Genomic DNA, 22,216 nt, shown 5'->3' on the forward strand with positions numbered 1-22,216 from the left:
CGTGTAATGTGGGACAGGTGAGCTCAGGCCACTGTGGTTACAATGATGTTAAAGGATACAGTTTACCAGGGATGTTCTGTAAATCGAGGGAAGCTGCTTGAATGTGTTTGTTGTTGAACATCCCTTGGAACACCAAGTCCAGAACCGATGCGTCAGGGAGAGGTGACACATGCAGTTCTGATGGAGATGCTCATCTTTGGACTGCCTGGTGGGGGGCACTGCTAGAGTGCACCCGGTATATTAATGTGGGCCATTCCTCTCGCTGGACACCTGTGAGAAGAGTTACTCTCCTCTGGTGTCTAAGTATTAGTGAATGTTTGGGCACATTTCATGGGCAGGGCAGAGCTGAGTTTTATCTTCACAAATGCATCTTTCTCAGGAAGCTGCACAAGACTTTACATGCTAACAAATATTTGTCCAATTACCGAAGAAAAACATATGCGGGTGCGTGCCCATAGGTGTCTGATTTTCTGTGAGCCAGTCGCCTCAGGCTGTGATATCATCCGCACTCACAAGCTAACTAGGATGAGGCCTGGCCAGCATTTCCAGGTAGGACCTCTTCGAAAAACCCTCGGTGTTGCCGGAAGTGGTGTAGGCTGTTCACGAGGTGGTGGACTCTTAGCTAGTACTAGACTTAGCGTGGTCGTGGGAGTCACATATGGAAGAGACCTCTTAGTTCATCTCCATACCAGTTCAGGGCTGTTCTCCAGGACCAGGGATATGTTCTCATCCTCACATCTTGTGCTCTCTCTGTTACTGCCTCTGCAGGCTAGATCTCTTTGTAAGGTTTCCTTGCGAGCTCACCAGCCCCTAATCATGATGTTGCTCTTTCTGAATTTCCCCCAGCTTTGCCAATTTCTTTCTGGTAAGTAGGGCCCCCAACGGAACACACTGTTCCAGCTGCAGTCACATGTGAGCTATATAGACAGAAATTGTCGCCTTTCTGTATCATGACTTGAGGCCTCTGCATATGCAGCCCCTGAAATGAGGTGTCCTTTCTTGCTTCCTTTTCACATGACCAACTCACATGCATGTGCAATTATCCTCCACCAGTTGTGGCCTAAAACAGAAGCCCTGACTTCTCAGGTGTATAAAGTTCCATGGCATCCTCACCGCAGTCAGGGGTTAGCACTGGTGACCTGGCCAAATTCCACTTTGGGGAATTACATTCTGCACCTCTTAAATTACCCCATAGCCTTGGAGAAGTTAGTCTGCACTTCACCTGAATTAAAGAAGAATGAACCCTCTCTTGCAGGGTTGCTGGTATAGAGAAGCTGCCATGTGCCTGCATTTCGGTGCTGCGTGAGTGATCACGCCGGCTCTCTGTCATATTCATACATATATAAGCTACCTGTAAAGCGCTTCAGAATGAAAATCACTGTAAAATGTAAGTTATTCTAGCATTTTTAAAACACCAAATATTTTGTTATTGCTAACATGCTGTGAGCCCTAGAAATACCTATAATCATTTATATGGTTGCTCATATGCCAACTGATAGCAGATTCGGGGTCCTTGTATGTTGGTTTGCTGATGGAGGAGAAATTAGTGACATGGCGTCCAGGTATTCTTAGTGTAACTTGTTTATTGACAATGTATGGAGTCCTGGTGCAGAGATGGTCACAAATAGCACACAGGCAAATCCTCTCTTTCAGGAATCTCAAGCCCAAATACACAATGCCTGGTTCCCAGAAAGCAACTCTGCACCAAAAACTGACTCTAGTTAGATTAAGGCAGACAGCATACTCCCTTCTTGTTTGCATCAGCTCCCTCTGCTAAAAAGAAACTGCATCACAAAACTAACACTACAGCATTTCAAGGACTCTACATAGCTCACACGCTAAGAAAAATAATCTGTAAGACTGTCTGTAGTAGCACCATCTGGTGGCCACTGTACCAAAACAATGTGAATTGTCAACATTGTTGGCTCCAAGTCAGACTTTTCCTGCTCTGAACGGGCAGGCCCCAGGGCAGAAACATGGATATGTTGGGAAAAGCAGGAAAAGGAATATCTTGGGGTATGTGTCTTAGCTTACTTGTTTTTAGCAAGTTTCTGGTGAGCTCACTGAGCCCAGCTCAAGAGCAACTCCCTTAGGACAGATGAGCATGCTGAAGAAAATCTGCATGTTTTATCAGACACGGGGCTTGAGTTGTGGGGGTGTAGCCCAGGGGTCCTTGCAAATTCTCCAGTGTCAGGTCTTTCTGTCTGGACACTGGGCAGCATTCCTATTTACCTCCTCCATTCCAGCCTCTTCCTAATCAACTTAAGCCAAACTGAAATAAACCTGGTTTAAACCAATATAAAAGAGTTTCCACATGGCCTTTTGCACTAGTTTAATTAAATTAGTTTGAAATCACACTTGCAGTTAAACTGGGGGAACTCCCCATGTAGACAAGGCCTCAGCATGATGTCTTGTTCTCCTGATCTCTGCCCGTTCTCTCCTGCAGCCTGCTATGCCCAGAAGTTCATCCCTATCGTTGTATGCTGTGCATCCGTACTCTTCTCCTTCAGATCCCTGCTCAGAACTCATCACTCCAATTAGTCGTTCATTGGTGCCCCAAACCAGGCCTCCCATCACTGGTACTGTCCCCAGTGTTAACATACTGCATTTGAAAGTAGGAGATGCACGTTTAGCAATCGTACTCGTGGGCTCTTAGCAGGCTAGCCGTTGACGTCCCTCTTCCTGCACCGCTTCCTTTGTTTATGGCAATCCCTTGTTGTGTCCCATGTACATTGTGAGCTCCTTTCTCTGGCCATCGAGGTACTTATATTGACCTGAGCACCACTAGCTCTGGGCGCTTCTCTTGGGGAAGGGGCCTGGCACTTCCCGCGTATCTAAAGAACCGGACACACCTCTAGTGCTATGTAAATAACACCAACCCCTCTGAAAAGCCCTCTGCTTTTGGCTGGGGATGGGTTGGAAAGCAGGAGCCGTATTAGCTGCTCTGCTACCAAAGGAGTAACATTTGTCAGGGTAGCTCAGTCACAGCGCGCCCCCCACGCCGATTCTGGGACGTTACACTCTTGGTTCCTAACCTGTACATTGAAGGGGAAACAGTTCCCAATCTCTCCATTTTCGTTTAGTCGATTTTAAAATAATTTGCTATTTAGAAACTCATACTCTGAAGCCAAACAAGCCCTATTCCCCATTGTGTTAGATATTACCGAGCTCCTGATTCTCCGTAGAATAGAATGAGACCATGAAAACTGGCTAAAATTAAGAGCTGGGCTGCAGAGTTCCAGCTGCACAGTATTGTTAGCAAGGAACACTGGTCTTCTGGCCTTTGACCTTTGGGAGACTCCCTGCCTCTCCGTCTCATCTCCATCTCAGTCTGGCACAAATTCTTAACAGTCAGGGTAATTAACCATTGGAACAACTCACCAAGGGGCGGGATGGATTCTCCATCACTGACAATTTTTAAACCAAGACTGGATGTTTTTCTGAAAGCTCTGCTCTAGGAATTATTATGGGGCAGTTCTCTGGCCTATGCAATGCAGGAGGTCAGGCTGGATGATCACAGTGGTCCCTTCTGGCCTTTGAACTGAGGAGTCTCCCTGACAATGGCTGTCCTCTCTGTTTAAAACCTGGAGTATTTATACGAATACCCAGCATACTATTCACTGTGGGTGAGATTCATCCCTGTGCAGCTAGGCAGAACAAGGGCTATGTGACTGTATAGTGTCAAATAATTTCCCAGATAAAATGCATTGTTTTACATGATGGGAAATGTATTTAGTGAAACACAATATTTATAAGCACAGTACATGTGGGGTGAGGGGTTTCTTCTCCTCCAATGAAATTAAAATACAGGTGTATCTAACTTGTAACGAAGTTGTGTAAATTGTAAAGCCTGCATAGTAAAGAACCAGCAGATTTAGTCTGGATGTTATCCCTCAAATCCATACCAGGAAGAGAAAGTTGGCATCATGCTGCATTTGGAGTCATATATTTGACATCCAATAGGTCTGTTTTTGAATGTTCATGAATCTGTTGCCCTGACATTCATCTGACTCTTTCTAGCACTTACATGTTGGATTCTGCTTGACAATGATCTGAGATCACTTCCTAAACTTCTTGCTTCTCCAAACTTCAACACAGAGCTTGGGCTGGGTTTTACACCGTGCTGTGTTATGGTGGTGGCGGTGACTGTGGAGGTTTTGCCAGGGAATCTGATTTCTTTGAATTTCCCCAGCTTCGAACCTCTCTGGTGCCCCAGCAGGATTCTGACAGCAACAGGGTTCGTGCTCTTTGCTGGTTGTGGCGGGGATTTCACTGCTGGGAGCTGGGAGCGGTTTGGTGCCTTTTATTTCGTTGGGCAGTGAACTGTGGTGTTTGTAAGGAGATGCTGGCAGTGAGCAGAAGTTTCCCTCCACAGCCCTGCCATAGAAACTTGCTTGCACCATTGCCACTGTTGCAGTCCTAGGACCCAGGACAACGTCTGTTCAGAAGCTGCAGCCTGTTACTGGTTTTGGGTCCCCACAAATCTCCTCTACGCACCTCAAAGGTGCTCTACGAAACTTACACAATTCCAAGAATAGGCCTCACCTGAGCAGAAAAAACAATTCTGCCCGCTTTTTGGTACCTCTGGGATGTGGCAAACAGCCTCTGGAGACGAGAAGAGATGGCCAAACGTGAGATGCCAGAAAGGGCAGGTTTCAGTCTTTGTATGTGAAAGGATAGTGCAGTAACTAACTGTGCTCCTGTCCCCTCTTTAAAGAACCCCGCAAAACATGAATACATCACAAAGGCAGATGGAACTAGTGTACTTTAGACTAATCCTTTTAGTTGGGGCAGAAGGCCTGCCAGAGGTGCTGAGATTGTAATTATTCAAAAAGTCAATGGACATTTTCCTGCTGGAGTCCCAGGGTCAGCTTGAGGAACGCTGCGATTAAGTAATTGATATTTTAAATTAAAACAGCAACTGAGTACTGTGTTGTTGTGGGATGAGAGCTGGGAAGGCCCACTCCCATGGGAAAAGGGCCCTTTCCCAGGAATCCTTATGGGTTTCAGCCATCAGAATGTTTGTAGTTCCTCTTTGTGGAAAGAGTCCAACCGAACCTGTTTTACCAGTGATGAGACATTGAGGGTCGGGTCCACTTTCTGGGGGGAGGTCATTAGCTAACATATCTGAGGGATGCATCTGAGAATAGCAGCACATGCTAATTCCTTCTACTGGCAGGGAGCACACTGAAATGACAGCTTGGAGGGGGTGGGTCTGAAAATGGCAGCAGATTGGTATTTTGAAAGGGGAGGGAAGTTTTATAATGATGAATAAGAAAGATGACATTTGGTGCTCACATTTAACTTGCATTCGTTGTCCACATGAGGGTCAGTACGCCTAACCTTCCTTGATTAGGCCTCGGGCTGCCCAACAGCTGACTGGGTGTATACCCTTCAGACTGTAACAAAAAGAAAGGCCTAGATAATTAGGCCAAGTTGAACTGCAGGAGGTAGCCAGCTTCTCTGCTGCCTTTTGTATATTCATGACCCAGCTTGATTGATGGAAGGACAGTGTTTGGTGACACTGTCATTTGCAAGTTGAAAGGTAGATACAGGCTGGAGCCATGCTCAGATGTGCCTTAAAGGGTCCTACAATAAGCTCATTTGGATGCTGATGATGTTCGCATCTGCATTTCTTTGTTTCTAACTGTTTCAGGAGGACATCTGTTAATTTGTATAGATTAGCTTGGGTGCTTTCATTTAAAAACATCAAATTATGTTGCAGGAATGTTTATTATAAAAGTTTCCAGCCAAGTTTAAGCGGATTGTTGGAGCCATGTGGACCCTTCTACTGAGAAGAGTGATTTTTAAAAAAGGCTGATTTTTGATTTCAGCATCCCATGCTCAGGAATTAAAGCCTTGTATCTGTCCCTGTGTCAGCAGAGATGCTTAGCAAAAGCATGTGTTGAATTATAAATTTCAGGATAAAGGAGGCTTGCTAAATTTCATATCTGCTCAGGAGAAGTGGGCCTCTCTCTGGTCAGAAAGCCTTTGCCTCCGAAGAGGGGGAAAAGGTCAAATGTAATTAATTCAAGAGGGAAAATGCTTTTCCTGGGTAATATTTAGTCACTTATTTCAGGAATGATAGGGGTTCTGGCGGGGAGATGACATTTCTCCAAGGCCCGGCGTTCACGGGAGGAGGTGAGATGAGCGGGGAGGGAAGGTTTCATTTCAGTCCCCACGCTCACCTCCTTCCATTTTGTGCTGCTGGGAGCCCACCCGTGTCCGGGGCGGTTCCCCACGCGGGGGCTGGTTCACTGGGGTGGGGAGCGCCGGGCTCGGCCGGTTCGCGGGGCCGGGGCCGTGAACACACCGATCCCCGCCGCCGGCACGGAGCCTTGGGCCTGGAGCCGCGAATTCCCCGCCCGCTGCTTCCCCGGGCCCGGCCGCGGCGGCTGCAGCCTCCCGGGTCTCATCCCGCAGCCCGGCGGCGTGTCCCGGGGGAGCCGGCCGGGGCCTGCGCGGAGCCCGGGACTGGCCCAGCCCTGCGGGCGGCGCGACCCCCCGCCCCGCGCGGGGAGCGAACCGGACCCGGCCGGAGACCGCGCCTGGCAGCCGGCTGGGACCCGGGGCCCGAGCAGCTCCAGGGACCGGCGCGGGGGGGGGTCTGGCGGGGGGGTTGGGGGGTGCGGGGGGGTCTGGCGGGGGCCGGGGGGGTGCGGGGGGGGCCTGGCGGGGACAATTCGGTGATTTCCCGCGAGGAGCGGAACAGGCGCCGGGCGCGGGGCGCTTTTTCCCGTGAACAGTTTGCGCCGCCCGCGGCAGCGCGGAGCGGACTGGGGCCGAGCGCGGCCGCTGCTGGAGCCCGAGGCTTGGCAAGCGGGGCCCCTTCGGCGGGCCCCGCGCAGGCCGCGGCTCGGGCGAGAGGTGCTAGGCGGGGTCGCTACACGGTAGTTACGCGGTGTGGCTATAGGCGGGGTAGTTACAGGCGGGGTCGCTATAGGCGGGGTCGCTACGCGGTAAGTTACGCGGGGTCGCTATGAGCGGGGCCGTTACAGGCGGGGTAGCTATAAGCGGGGTCGCTACGCGGTAGTTACGCGGTGTGGCTATAGGCGGGGTCGCTATGCGGTAAGTTACGCGGGGTCGCTATGAGCGGGGTAGTTACAGGCGGGGTAGCTATAAGCGGGGTCGCTGGGCGGTAGTTACGCGGGGTAGTTACAGGCCGGGTAACTATAGGCGGTTAGGCGGCGCAGTTACGCGGGGTCGCTACGCGGTCGTTACGCGGGGTCGCTATCGGCCGTCAGGCGGGGTAGCTACGCGGTCGTTACGCGCGGTAGTTACGCGGCGGAAGCTGTTCGAGGCGCGTGTGGGAAGCTCTGCCGGGGGCCCGCGGCCCCGAGGGTTTGTCGCCGCCCCACGCGAACCCGCGGCCCGAGAGGGAGCGGCCCCGCCCGGCTCGGAGCGACGGGGACAAGGCTCCGCCGGCCTGGCCCGGGGCCCCGCTGCGCTCGGCGCGGGACACGCGCTCCTCGGGCCTGCGCCCGGCCGCGCTCGGAGCCGGCGTGAAACCGAAGCCCGCCGGCGGGGGCGCGGGGAAGGGGGCGCGGGGCGCAGCCAGGGCCCCGCTCGCACGCTGCGCTGCGCGGAACCGCACCGCCCGGGACGGGGGTTGAGGGGCAGCCGGGACACGGGCAAGGCTGGGGCCGCCCGCCCGGAGCCGGCCCCTGACACCGTCCGCGTTTCCCCCCGGCACACGCCGCAGGCCGCGCCCCGGGGAGGGCTGCGGGGAGAGTCGCCGCGGCTCGCACGCTCCGGCGGCTGGAGTTCGGAAAATCCAGGCGGGTTTCGTCCCAGCGCCGCCGCTCATCCCCGAGCGGCTGCGGCGAGGTGAGCAGGCGGCTCCCAGTCACATGGTCCCGTGTTACAAACCCGGTGGAAGAGCCTGACGGACGGGGTAGGGGCTGGGGAGCAGCGGCTGCAAACTTGCCTTCTCCGCGCAAATGCTTGTCCTAAACTGAACACTGTAGAATAAAAATGGAAGCATAAAAATAGCAGTTGGAAAGATAAAACAGCATTTATAGTCCTAATAAAACCGTTGTGGCTTCCACAGGAAAACATGCTTTGTAACCTAATGCTTACCTGCAAAGACTGTCGAGTTTCTGAGAGTTATAGCTGTTTTTGTAAGAGAAGCAGAGATTTGCTTCAGGGCTGAGTGATAGATTCTCCTGCCTGGAGCATCCCAGAGTGTTTATACATGGCTTGTATGGCAGCTTTCATAAGACATTTACCCCATGATTTGCGATGAGCTTATGTGTGAATAATTAATGGCAATTAATCCTTAATTACAGTAATTAGGCAAGTCACAGGAAATTAAGCTGCAGCTGGAGAAGACCATGCCTGGGAAGAGAGGATTGGGGGCTGTGTGAATGTGCCATTCACTGACAACATTACTAGGATGAGCAGTATTCAGCAGCATTGGCATTTCTATTGGCAGCCTTGGGTAGGACGAGAGCTCTCGGCATTAGCAGCAATCTAGAGTTGTCTACAAGAGTTTTTAGTTCAAGTGCCAAAATGTTATGTTGCATATGGTGATTATCTAAATTTATTGGTTGCCATAATTCAAATGGGTGTAATTGTTTTTGGCTTGATAACAGCGACATTAGAAACGGAAGCTTTTATGTGCGCATAGGTTCTACTGCCATCAGCTATGGTACAACTTGGAGAAACAATTAGTCCGGGTTTGCAATTAGGAGAATAGATAATGTGAATGACTGGAAATTAACGAAGAAATTTTCAGTCAAAAACAGCAGCATAGATAGTTTCTTGGTTGAGGAGTTAATTACCTTATTATCTGCTGCCTTGCCGTTACCATTAACATGCCTATAGTGGAAGGTGGAACGGGTTCGAAGGAACTGCCCGAGTCGGGGTTGGGCACAGGAATGAAAAAGGAGATGCTAGTAAGCACGGATCTGCAGACAGCCTGGGCAACACTGTACACAAACTTCATTTGATGCAGGAATACCTCACATACTTACTGGTTAAGCAGCTCCATTGTATTTGGGAAGCAAGTCGGTACAAGACACCCATGTGTTTTGGACAACCTACCGGGGGGCTGTTTTGCTAGTTAGGGAAGGTGCCTATTCTCGATCATTAATGTGTAAAGTTTTTAAACCCAGGATTAAACATGTTTCAGGAGTTGTGTAGGTTTCCAAGTGGTGCATGTTTGTGCCAGCAGCAATCCAGGACAGAGGCCTCTGGGGAAGTGCATGTTGGTATCAGTGAAACCCACAAAATGCAATCAGAAATGTATGGATTTGTGGATGGATGCCCACATGTTCTCATCAAATTATAGTGTTCCTATAATTTACTCAGTGACTATGAGGGACACGCTCTCAAACCTGCTGTGGTGCATTACTTGATCATTTGATTAGATTTAATCCAAACAAGGAATCTGCTAAAGGGTCCCAAATAAACAGGTGATAAAGCCAGGCCAGGGTCTGATTTCAGACTAAGAGGACAACCGAGGAGGAGGTCTGCCCATCACACACTCCATGTATAAAGTAGAGATCTGTTAGTGACCAGGTACCTGTACAGCTCTATGGCCTACGCACTGCATATATGCCTTTGGGTCTCTGCACTGTGCTCACAGGGAATACCTGAGAACTAGCATTTATATTTTAGAAATAAAAGCCCCATGCCCTATGTTTGTGAAGTCTGCAGTTGTTTATAATATGAAAATGTGTAAAACTTTAGCTCCTTGTACGTAGGATTTAGATCAATTTTTAATTTACTTGTACAGATGGATGACTCATTTGAAAGAGAAAATCGTGACACGGAGAAAAGACATTTGGATGTCCATAAGTTGTTTCATTTATCTGCTTCGTGTGCACTTTGGAGTGGAAATAAGTCACAGTATCTTAATAATTGTCCTGATTTTATAAATGATTTTCCCTCATGAAATAAGCAATCCATTCATTTTAATATGTAGAATTGGTTTGCTAGCAGGGCGACAGTTTAAAAAGACTTCCAACTGTGACACAAGTGCAACCATATTGCTCCCTATTACTCGCTAAGGTAGTTGTTTAGAAGAGAGAATGTTCTCCCTGGAAATGTTTAAAGTGCTGTAATTTTATTTAGGATAATGAGGATTTATAACAGTTTTACCATATGAAAACCTGCCTTTAGACAGGGCGAAATAGGCTGTTTTGGTTACTGAGCGTGCTTAACTGTAGGGTTTTTTTGAGTATGGTAACAGTGAGAAGTATTTCTATTGGTTGTTATGTAGCTTATTCAAAACGGAGGCCCTAGAACATTGGAACTATCCTGTGTGAGAATTTACTATAAACCTGTGTGTATCTTTGATTTTAATCACTGAAGATATTGATTAAATCCTTGGTTTAGACAATATTTTAGTTTGTATGATTTGCCATCTCTAGAATTTCAGCTATATTTTCAGGACACTTTGAAAAATAACCATCCAGATGAATTTCATGTTTGGATGGACACGAAATTCTGGCCCCATTGACGTCATGGGAGTCTTGCCACTGACTTCATTGGGGCCAGGCTTCACCCTTAAATGTTTTAGTCCACTGCTTTCTTGTAAGGTCATCTACACTTATTTTAATTATTATATGTTTTTTAAAAACATATTTACCTAATTCAAAAATGTTTTCGCCTCTGTGATTTATATCCCCTCCAATGTAACGTTGGAAGCATTGCATTGTAACCAATAGCTTAACAGTACATTTAATGTCCTGTTTATAAATATAAAGAAGAAGGAATTGAACTGTTACAGATTTTTATCAGGTTTTATCTCCTCACTGAAAATCTTAGCTTTCTAATTTCCCTTATTTGAAGGTTCAAACAGTTTCAAATTACTGCCCGTGGATTGTTCTTGACATCCAGAATAGTAGATTTGAGCTGTGGAAATGCTGGAATGTGTTGTGTGTGCTTTTCCTGAACAAGGGAATTCAGCGGGTAAATTACAGTCATTTACTTGGAGTGTAATTTACTGAGAGCCTTTAGGCAAATGCAGGAGAAAGGACAGCAGAACAGAAAAAATAGCTAAACACTCCCTTTGCAGATGGAATGCAATATCTATTAATGTAACCAGGATTATATACTTGTTCTGTATTTAAAATATATAAAATTCTTATTTATTTTCTCCATCAATGGGGCAGGTATTTGTAAGTGTGACTGATTTATGTGAAGATTAGAATTCAAATCATCCTATGTTAGCCATACATCTTAGTGTTTGTATATTTTACATACATTAATATCTGCATAGGATCCTCGAATATTTGCAGTTGATAAAAATTGTTAATTCAATTAGAGTTTTAAATATGTGACCTATTATTAGGGATAACATTTTAAGTAAAAATTGCCAATTTTGTCCTATGGAATTCGTAAGATTTCTTTTAATAATATTTTATATTTTGTAAAAGTACATATTGTGTTTTATAAATATTACAAAAAGCACTGAAGTTGGACATTTAATAAACTTTCAGATGGATATTTATTTTGTAATTAATATAGCAAAAGTACATGGCACATTTTGTCTTCGTTTAAAATTTAAAAAATGATAGAACCAAACCCCAGTATATTCTAACACATGCACAATGGAATAATTCTCAAGAAGTGTTCTGACCAAGGCTTTTCATGAAAAGCAGTGTGCACTGTAGTAATTGCTAAGCAAACAGAAAACTGTGTTGTAAAGTGGTTTTGTATGGCATATTGTAATTTGACACTTAAGTTGTGCCCTGCATTATCCTGTGTCATAATTGATGGCTAAAGAAAAGCACATGCTATGCTAATCATTTGTTAGAATAGCTTGTTAAATTGCAGTTGCCAATTTAAAATAAACTATGGAATGCTTGTCTATATTTTAAGGTTTGTAGTCTACAGTTTTAAACAGTCATTTTAAAGCTGTTTTTCAACTTTATGTTGCATACACAGTATTCTGCCTTTCTACACAAGGTCAGCATGTTCGCTAGTTTAATAGCAGACCATCAAGAACAAAATCAATGTGCTACATGTTTCACACTAGTATCATAAGGGATTTTCCCATTTATAGCACATTTGTGTACTGATCCCGAGTTCCCAATGACAATATTGATGCCCTATTAGTGCTGTGCTGAAATGGAGATGGAGGATTGAAGTTAAAAATTGTCTGAATTTGCCTTTTTGCTGCTCGCGTTCTACTGTCTTATCTCGCCTACCAAATATAAATAAGCCAAGAGGAACTTCCTAGCCTCAGAACAGAGGAGCTAAGCTAACACGTCGGGTGTTTACAGGAGGTGGGATTTGTTGACTGCAGAATTCAAATTAAGGTCTTTGGTGAGAGGAGGGTTCTGAGACTGAATTTAAATAAATAATCATCACTGGGTGGATTACTCAAAATAAAGTGGCATTATTGCTCCTGGAGGAGACACAGCAGCTATGCCCTGGAAAGACACAAGAATGTTACCAGTCATGGTGTGGAGCACTCTGCCTCCACTAACACCAAGGAAAGGGTCGCTCTACTGACTGCAGGAGGGAGAGGTGCAGCTCAGGACATTTTACTTCTGCAGTGGGATATGATTTTATGTTGGTAGAAGGGTTATTCATTTATAAGGGATTAAAAATGACTTCAATATAATACCTTGAATTTGTAATCATGGTTTGTGGGGCTGTTTCCTCTCTAAAGCAAACCACTTGATTGGTATGTTCATTTTGATCTGTTCAGTTGTATGGTACAGTAAAAGGGATTATTTTCAGTTCTTGTATATTCAGTTAAATCAGTGAAGACATGCAGTTGGTGTAGTCTCAATCACTAAGCAGCAAGGGATGTGTAAGGCTATCCTGCGGCCTACATCTGACCCCTTGGAAGGGAAGAATTCCTCACGTGCTTGCAGAATCAAGTCACTGGTCTGCATAGGAGCTGGTTTGGGAGGAACACCCAGAGAGCAGGCGCTTGGCCTCTGGATAGCACACTGAATTCCACCCCATCCTTCCCTTAGCCCAAGAAAACCTGCATCAGACACAGCTGATTTTCAGTCCAGCCCTATTTTCCCCTAGTTTTACTGGTAAATGAACAATAAAGCACTTCTTGAGATTCATCACCAGTCTCACCATAGCCGATGTTGTTTTGCTTAAAGCCGCAGCTCCTGGAGTCACGTGGTTTTTATTTCAAATAAGAGTCAGTTTCTGGCCATCACGGTTGTGGAGAAAAGCTTGGGAATGTGAACCAAGAAGTCTCCCACATCAGAAGGCAAATAAAAAGAACCGCTCATATATTATTGGTGAAAATTTCCTGAACGTTAAGCTAATCTCGTGATTGTGGGGTATGACATATGACTTTCAATTCTGAGGCTGGCAGCACTGTTCATGAGTGGGATTTGTAAAAGGACTCCACAGTGGCCGAATAGTAAAACTCCCTTGGACTTCAGGGGGAGCAGGGTCAGGCCAGTGGTGAGTGCTTTGGAAAATCCTGCACCGAATATACAAAGACTTGTGCAAAAAGCCAGTGCATAGGTGCCATTGTACAGAACTAAATATCAAATAGGAAAATCTACTTTTATTTGACCAGAAAATGTAAGGCAGAGAACTGTCTGGCACTAAAATACAGCTGAATTAATCTGAGTAAACTTTTGGAGTATGACACGCCTGGAACAATGACATGTTATCCTTGCAATATTTTCTACAAAGTGAAGATAATAGAGATGAATCCTGCTTTCCTGTTTTAATTCTGATGTATCTTAGTGCAGACCTGCTTTCAGCTTTACTGGGGGAAAATATGCAGCCAATTTTGATTGGAATGTGTAGGGTTAAAATGCAGTTTTAGTCCCCCGAAGGGCTGTATTGTGTATGCAGCTCACTGACCCTTGTGAGAAGTGTGGGCATTCTGGAGCTGTGCTAGAATAAATCCTAATGTCCGTGAACTTTCTGTAAACAAACACACACATACACAAAAGTGTTTCCAGCCCATCTACCTGAGCAATACCTTTGATTATCTGTAATCAGTATTAGATTTATCTGTGTGTGCGCATACATTTAACTCAGGGTTCTTCACCATTTTCCAAATAATCTATTTGCATGAATATGTGCTTGGAAATAGTGTTCCTATAGGTTCTGGTGATATAAATAATGTATGTGGAGAAGCTCATAAATGTAAGCTTGAATTTTCCTCAGTAGTTTTTGTTCTCAATCACCTTGATGAAACAATCTTGAAGGCGCTCTCCTTTCAGTGGCATTCGGAATGAGTCCCTGGCAGCCTGATTTTCCACCCCTGTTGTGATGCTGCTTTCTCTAGTTAATATTCCTCTGTAAGTGTCGTACCAAAGCAAACCAAAAGAGCCCAGCTCATGACACTAAGGCTGCATTTGCATTAATTATGCAGTCAGGGCTGGTGAGAAAATGCTGTCACAGAGAGAGGCAGTAAATGAGAACCCTCCAAGTGAGCCTGAGTGAAGAGCATTAAGTTCATTTACATGGCGGCAAGAAGAGCCCTTAGACTCAAGTGAAGGAACAATGGCATTTCTCTTGTCTGCTTGTTCTGTGTTATTGTTCTGTGACTTAATGAGTTAAAGGCTGAGTGTTTGCACTGACCAAAAAGACAGTGAAGATCCCTTTGGTATTAATAATAATAAAAACAATATCCCATTAATGACGGTGCACGGACCAACCAGGAAGCTTAGAGACCCTGCCTTTATTGGAGCCACCAGATTCCGGCTGCCTGGCCCAGCTGCAGCAGACAGTGTGCTGGGGAAGGGAAGCATCCCCCGCTGCAGGCATGTTCCAGCACCCAGAGATGTGGGGAAGAGGTGTGTGTGTGTATGCGTGTGAACCGGAGAAGCGGGGGGATTTTAATAACAGCTAGCCCTTCTCTTGCACCTTCAAAACACTGTGCAAATAGTAACTTCCTTAGCCTCATCACACCGATCATGATTATTCCTACTGGGGAAACGTAGGCATGGACTTCCAGCCTCTCCCCCCCACACACACTGGGGTAAAGCTGGAAACAGGACACATCTCCCCAGTCCCTGCACGAGGCCAGTGCTCATGCAGTGGTGGGGGTCGGCCCTGGCCCTGCTGGAGGGGCTGGGCAGATTGTATGCCTGGGTGCTGCATGGCCTATGCGCTCTGAAGAGCGGAGACAGGAAAATCCCGTGTCTGAGAGGGGGTGGGGAGGAGGCAGTGTCAGCCCTGGAGCCACGCTGATGCCAAGCCAGGCTGAGCAACATGGCAGCACAGTGCACTGGGGCCCCCCTTGGCAGCTCAGTAAAGCCCAGGAATTTTCACCCTGCATGTACAGTCTGTCCGCCCGATCTGATTACATTGTAAGCTCTGTGGGGCAGGGCCTGCCTGGGACTCTGTGGGTACGTGCCCAGCAGGCCTGCAGACAGTATGATAATGTAAACAAATGATGAGTGGGAGGGAAGAGACAGCTCATCAGGGGAAGGAATTTATTAGACAGGCCAAGTGTAAAAGGCCGCTAAGGGTCCCCTATGACCCGTCCGCCTCCATCGCACTCTGCAGCAGCTCTGCACATCCAAAGAGGGCTGTTGGGAGCAGCAGGGTCCCTGGGTTTCATGCATCGGCAGGAGCACCAGACGGCAACCCTGCGTCACAGAGACCTCGCCCAGCATTGTGGTTCTCAGCTGCCATTGAGGAAATTGCTCTGGAAGGCCCTCTGGCTGATCATAAGTTGGACCCTTTGCCTGGAGAGACAGAGACACAGCTGTTGGCTGAGTGTTGTCAGTGTGCAAGGTGCTGCACACACATACTATTTGGGAAGAAACCCCTTGCTTGTTTTTCTTCTCAGGCTTCCAGACTTCTCATGCTAAGAAGCCGGGCAGACTTGCATTTCCTGGCGCTGCTGGTGTGTTTACCCTGAGTTGTCTATAACAGAACACCACCAGCCTGGCTGATCGCAGGAGGACAACAGCCATCTCCCACCCACTGAGCAGAGTATTTAAACATTCCTCTGGTGGGGCTGTGGAAGACTCTGGGCCTTCCCCATATTGAGTCAAAGCCGTGTGTCTGCAAGTGGGTGACCTGTTAGCCCAGGTTCTTTTACACTGGCAGAGGAAGGTGGAAAGAGCAGAAGCTCTGGGCAGCACTAAGGCATTTACCTTACCAGCAGCGAAACGTCCCAGTATCTTAGTTGCAAAAAGCGTAAAGGAGGAATTTAAAAACCAAAATCCTGTCTGTATTTGCCTTTAAAATGTTCCTAAATAAGACCGATCATTTCCCCCACACAGATGTCAGAATTTCATAAGAAAATTGCTCTGCTCCAAGCCAGGGGTGAATGAATGGCCTAAAATGCCTCTTTTTGCATGAGGAATTTCACCTTCTCTGTTGCAAAGAAGTAAATTCACTACTGGATGAAATGACAAAATATTGCTCTCCCAGCCCCCAGTCCGTTTCAGAAAGACAGCTTAAAATACCAGGGAGGTTTCTTCAGTTAATATCCCAAATAGGAGTATGGAATTATATATGTAAATATTTCTTGATTATTGTTTTGAATAAACTTTTATACGCGGATGTGTGTGGCAAGCCAGGTAATGTGGATGCTCTGCTACATCATCCTATGAACCAACCCACTTTTATAGAAATCAAGTTTGAATTGTAAATAAATGTTTAGTTTCCTGCCACCCTCCATGCTGCCCACTGCTCCCAGATTTTCTTTGCCCTCCTTGGTGGTGCAGTATGTGGTTAGAAAAACTGAGTCTCTTTTATACAAGCTGTACTGATAATGATGTCTGGCCTATGTTGAATTAAAATGAGCGTCTGTACTTCAATTGTATTCATTTACAGCAATCAAGGAAATCTTCAAATCACTCATGTGTGTGTCTGTATAATATATAATATGGAATTAAAGCAAAATTTGTGACCCAGAGGCATATGGGATTGCAGCTGTTGAAGCGGTTATATAGAGCTCAGAAAGGAACGAATTGGAATGTCTATTTAAAATATTAAAGATGTGCTCTTTGATCCTTTTATATGTGAGAATTAATCAACTAATAATATATTACAATAAAATAGTTTGGGAGGTTTTTTTACATCAAAATGTGGAAATTCCTTTTAAAATTCAAAATTTGTTGTCATCCATATTTATCTTCAGGACTTTCAGACACTTTAAACTATAGTTTCAATTTAAAATGACTTTCTTGTTATTCATATACTGACATCATTTTTCTCAGAATGATTTATACTTCAATAATAGCTTAAATTATCTTTTGTATTCTGTGCTTTGATGTCATGCATACGGTGTCATCACAAGATAAACTTTCACATCTGAGAGTCAATAAATTGTGCATAAGTAGTCTAATGAAAAAAATTGTAAACGACTATAGAAATATATACAGTGTAGCTATACATATATATTTAACAAAAGACTGTGTTCGATCATGTGGTGTCATTAGCTTTGACATCACTGGATGTTACCAGTTTACAGTGATATGAATCTTATAATACTATATCATGCTTTTATCCACTAAATAAAAACCTGCCCTATGTTTTATTACAAAGTAGGTGGCCTGAAGGAAAAATATATGTATTCTTTCCTTTTGGAATAAAATATGCATTTGGGCTTCTCATTTCATCTCCAATCTGTGTTATTCCTTAAAAATGCAGAACTGCCTGAAGTCCTCTTTAATATTTAATTCAACAACTTTTTAATCTGTCATTATGCTGTGATGAAGTAAGCATCAAGTGTCGCTGAAAAAGATTAAATTATACTTGGAAATAGGAATTGAAGTGATTTAGGGTTGGAGGCTGGATATTTGCTTTGCACAAGTAATAAGAGTAGTAGCTTGGGTGAAGAAGGGGTTTGGATCTGGCTCTAATGCCTCTGCTGAGCCCCACTCCCCTGTGGCTGCCCCTTGATTTACTCTGGCACTGCTGAGCTGTATTTGATTTAAATGGAGGTAGGAAGTGGAAATTCCACACTACAATACATTAATTACTCTCTGCTATTTCTTCGCGCTGATTTTCCTTTTCTCTGTAAACATCATAAACCCAAAGGATAGGCACTCTGAGCAACCCTATAATGTCTTGTTAACAAGCTTATCTCAAAATGGAAAATGCTGGAATAATTAATATCTACCTCTGGAAGAATGGGGGGGGGGGGTGGAGCAGTGGAGCACTTGTTCCTGTCCATTCGTGAGGCATGCCCCCATGTAACAAGAGAATTTGTGCCAGCATCATCGGATGGTTTCACTTGCCACTTCGCTCTCTGTGCTCTTTCTAAAGTCCTGTTTGAGTTTTTCTGCTTAGAGTCCCATGGAAAGGAAAGCGCAATATCTCATGGAAACAGTGGATGCTCTTAGAGATCTAGATTCAAATTCTGCTTCATATTCCAAGTGAAAACAACCGTGGTTGTAGTCTGAGCTCAGTCCCTGTTTGTGCATGTGACACACCACTCGCGCATTTTGACACTTTCTGCTCTGACTGTAATTCTTCTCAAGGACGCCCCTGTGCTGGAGTAGCAGGGTGCTGTGTGGCAGGGCATGGGTAAGGGCTGGGGCTGTGTGTCTGCCACTGAAGGAGATGGGTGAGGCAGTTCTGCAGAGGACCAAGCCACTCCAGGCCTCCTTTCTCAGCACCACATTGTTATTACTTACAGGTGATATTCTCCCCTGTGCAGAGCACCAGCACAAGTGATATCTGCATGGCCAGCCTCAGGAGATCAAAAATCCGGAGTCAGTCAAAAATCCCCCAACTTCATGAGATTTAAAAGCAACAGCAACTCATGGGTTTGGGTTTGTTTTTTGACTTTAATTCCCCTCATGTGGCAAAATGTTTCCGTTCTCTTTCAATAAAGCTGCAATGAGCTTTGCGTGTAAGAATGTCTTTACCCCCCTGCTACCTGTTTGAAGTAGGGTGTTTCCAGGAAATCTGCTCTGGATTTTGCTAGTGTACCTCTACTTAACATGGAAAGTATGCACATCCTGCTCCTGAGGGGCTGCAGCCCCTATGCGAATAGGCAATGTGCACTGAATTAAGGATTGATACTTGGATTGGGCAGATTTCAGACAAACCTGATTGGCTGATTTAGGCCAGCGTTTGACATAACCACACAACCCACTTTGGTTGCAGTAAGTATGTTTACAATCCTAGCAAAATGAATTTGAAAAATAGTTGAAATTATTTTACTTTGTATGAATTTGAGTGTGAGTATATATACATTTATCCAGGTTATAAAACCAGAGTAAATTATTCACTAATATTTCTATACAAATCAATGCTACCTAATTCTAATTCCAATTGTGCAAATAGCTTCAGATATTTTATCATATGTTTTATTTTATGGGCCCTTCTCCCCTGTTGTCCCAGGACCTCCCTTATTCCTGGGATTCAGTTGTGGTTTCCCCTAGATCTCCTCCAGTCCTGTGCTCCTTTGTGCCCAGGCATGGGCTACACCTGAAGGCTGGGGCTATGGCCTCTGGCTCAGAGCTGTGCACATGGTCCCAAAGGCTCAGAATCATGGCAACTCAGGAACGTCTGACACTGCTGTGAGAGCTCCTCCGTCAGGCTCAAAAATTGTGTGATTCACAATTAATTTGGGAGAGTTGGGAACCCGGCTTATGCACCACTCAAATGCCACTTGGGGCTGTAAGTGGGCTGGAGGCTACACAGGCCTTGTGCTGACCCTGTGCACAGGGGGGAAGTTCATCCGACAGCCAGAGAAACTTTTCTGCTGGTCTAGAAAGACACATAACTCATAGTGAGTGAGCAAACGTGATGTGTAATGCTGTGTAGCTGAGCACCCTTTCACTCCTCAGACTGTAAATTTTGAGGCATTTGATATTTGAATGTAATTCCTTTCAAACTGGCATTATTATTTGATTGCGATGAATTACCTTTTTAAAAAAAATCATAAATATAAATTCACTTGACTGATCCTGCAAATTATTTATGATGTAGCGGCGTGGAGATCAGTGTTCCAATAATAGTTCAATGTGTCCCCCCGCCCCCAATGGGGTTCTCATTAAGATCTGCATTTGTCATCAACCTGCCTTTTCAGCTTGTGCGGGAGACAAGTTCCCGCCCCTAATCCCACTATGCTGGTAGGGTAAAGTAAATGCATGTCTTTGTAGAAGAATAAATAAAAAGAGCAAGCTGAGTCAATAAGCGGGTTCAATTCATGCCTACAGCAATGGCGGACAGCTCATTTTGTAGATGTGGGTGTTTTGTTTACATTTATAATGCAGCTTTATTTAATGCTGACAGATATAGCTTGTGGCAAATGATAGTCAGAATGTATGAGCAGTCATAATGCTTCTGTCTTCTTATAGTGTACTGCTGAAAATAAGCAGTTCACCTCTGTTTTTATTGAGGAAAGGATATGAGACAGCTATAGCTTCGTGAGGCTATTTATTGAGTTGTTTTACTAGCTGTGAACATGCCGCTTTATAGCAGTTGTGAAAATGGACTTTGCTAGTGTGTGGGAAAGGAAATAACATTGCAGTATACAAGGGTAGTAAAAAAAATCTCTATAAATAATTTTTCAGACTGAAGAATATTCTCATTTAAACAGGCAGAAAGGCTGGTGATTTTTGCCAGATGCCAGCTTTTCCTGAAATGGCACCAACTTACAATTACTGTCGCAAATACTATTCCTGTTTTAATTTTTTTTTAAAAAAATATTTAAGATAAACAGAAGTGTCACAGGGAAAGTTTATGGTTGTTGCTGAGAATTTCTTATATTTACGAACCATCAATATTTAATCGAACCACGTGATCTTTGGGACCTAGGAACACGAATTAAGTGTCTGCCTTTTTGGCCAGGCTTGCAGAATGCAGGTTTAATTTGGACTTGACACAGCGTTATGCTGTATGTCGATGTGTAGGCCGTGCATGGCTTTCAGGTGATGAATCCTCACACATGATGATGATGCAGGAGAGCTGTCTTTGTTTCCTATTTATAATGTAAGGAGCAGAGGATTCAGTGATATAAATATGGCTCAGAGTTCAGTTAACTTTATAAATAGCCTCACCTAGCGCTAGGAACGCACAGCTCAGACTGTTGTAGAGGGAAGCAGCTAGAACCTGCTGTAGCATCAGCACTTCTGTTTCAATGGTTCACATGTAGCGTTACCAGGCACTAATTAAAAAGGGCTTTTTAACTAAGAAACCTGCCTTTTCAGAGCAATTTAGTCCTAGCCTTTCAATCAGATCTGCCGCATGACCTCCTGGAACTAGTCAGTCCAATTGCAGGATCAAGTCCATTCCCTTCCAATGTGAATTAAGTTAAATCGAATTAAGGCCACTTTAACTAAAGATGTGAATTTGAAGTGGATTGGTTAGTCCACATTAAATCTCTGAGTGGACACTCTTATTTGGAATTAATTTGGATTAATTTTCCTGAATGTCCCCATGTAGACAAGCCCCAAGTCATCTGCTCCTCCATCTTTTAAAGCTCAGGTCTCTACTTGCAGAAGTAAAGTTACTCATGTGTGTAAGTATTTGTAGGCTCAGGCCCTATATTTGCCTGGGTCTGGTCAATGCCTTTGGTAACTAGTCATTTATTTGCTGTTATATAATTACTAAGCTTATGGTGTTCTGAATCTTAAAGACACAGCACACGCTATTACGGATTAGGTTGGATTGGAAGATTTTATTGCATTTTCTATTTTTATTCACACGTTCAGCAGCAGCAGCAAGGGGCACAAATCATTTTCATGCATGCAAAAATAATTTAGAAAATGGCATGAGTCTCAGCAGGTGAGGCCTTTTGTTTCTTCCACGTCTATGTACAAATTCCTAGGGAACACTGAATATTAAATTGAAATAACCCTCCCTTATTATTATAGAGCTAAGGATTCAATTTAATTCTCTTCAGATAAGGATTTTCTGGACACAATTGGCAATTGCTTGTCCTGTAAATACAGTTCAGACTACAAACACCAACTCATGTTTACCCACCTTCTGGAAAGGGGCTGTCTGCTGTATTTATGTGCTTTTGGGTTGTAGACATTTTCCTTCTTATTCTCATTAGGTTTATGGATTGCAGGAGTGCTGTAAAATGTCCCTCTACCCCCCTTAACTGGACAGAGAAATGAGTTAATCTCTCCACAGAGCCATTTCTTTACTTCACCATGCCTTTTCAAATCTCCAGTAACCAAAGAAAGAAAGATACAGAGCCCAGTTCCTGCGGATTATGGGCTCTGTGTGCCCCGTACACCTATTGGACATAGGGGCTCAGATTAAAAAGGTATAGTGAGGCTGTCAGTGGTGGATACAGGGTGTCTGGATTTTGTCATGTCTGCTGAACAAGGTGGCTGGCTCTTTG

The 22,216-nt window shown here is 44.9% G+C and overlaps 1 protein-coding gene across 6 annotated transcripts in view; it reads left to right on the forward strand.

Annotated features, from left to right (window-relative positions):
• The window catches only part of PBX3 (PBX homeobox 3), a 158,554-nt gene that overhangs the window by 80,208 nt on the left and 56,130 nt on the right, over positions 1-22,216 (forward strand). Inside the window, exon 1 of one of the 6 annotated variants that reach the window (XM_043530336.1) lies at positions 6,075-6,141. The exons of the other annotated variants lie outside the window; for them this stretch is intronic. Within the exon in view, the coding sequence (XP_043386271.1) occupies positions 6,105-6,141 (37 nt within the window). The 5' untranslated portion in view covers positions 6,075-6,104. Of the gene's footprint in view, positions 1-6,074; positions 6,142-22,216 lie in introns of those variants that run through there. 6 annotated transcript variants of the gene reach the window in all.

The sequence above is a fragment of the Chelonia mydas genome, chromosome 16 (assembly GCF_015237465.2).
Source record: "Chelonia mydas isolate rCheMyd1 chromosome 16, rCheMyd1.pri.v2, whole genome shotgun sequence".
Classification (NCBI taxonomy): Eukaryota; Metazoa; Chordata; order Testudines; family Cheloniidae; genus Chelonia; species Chelonia mydas.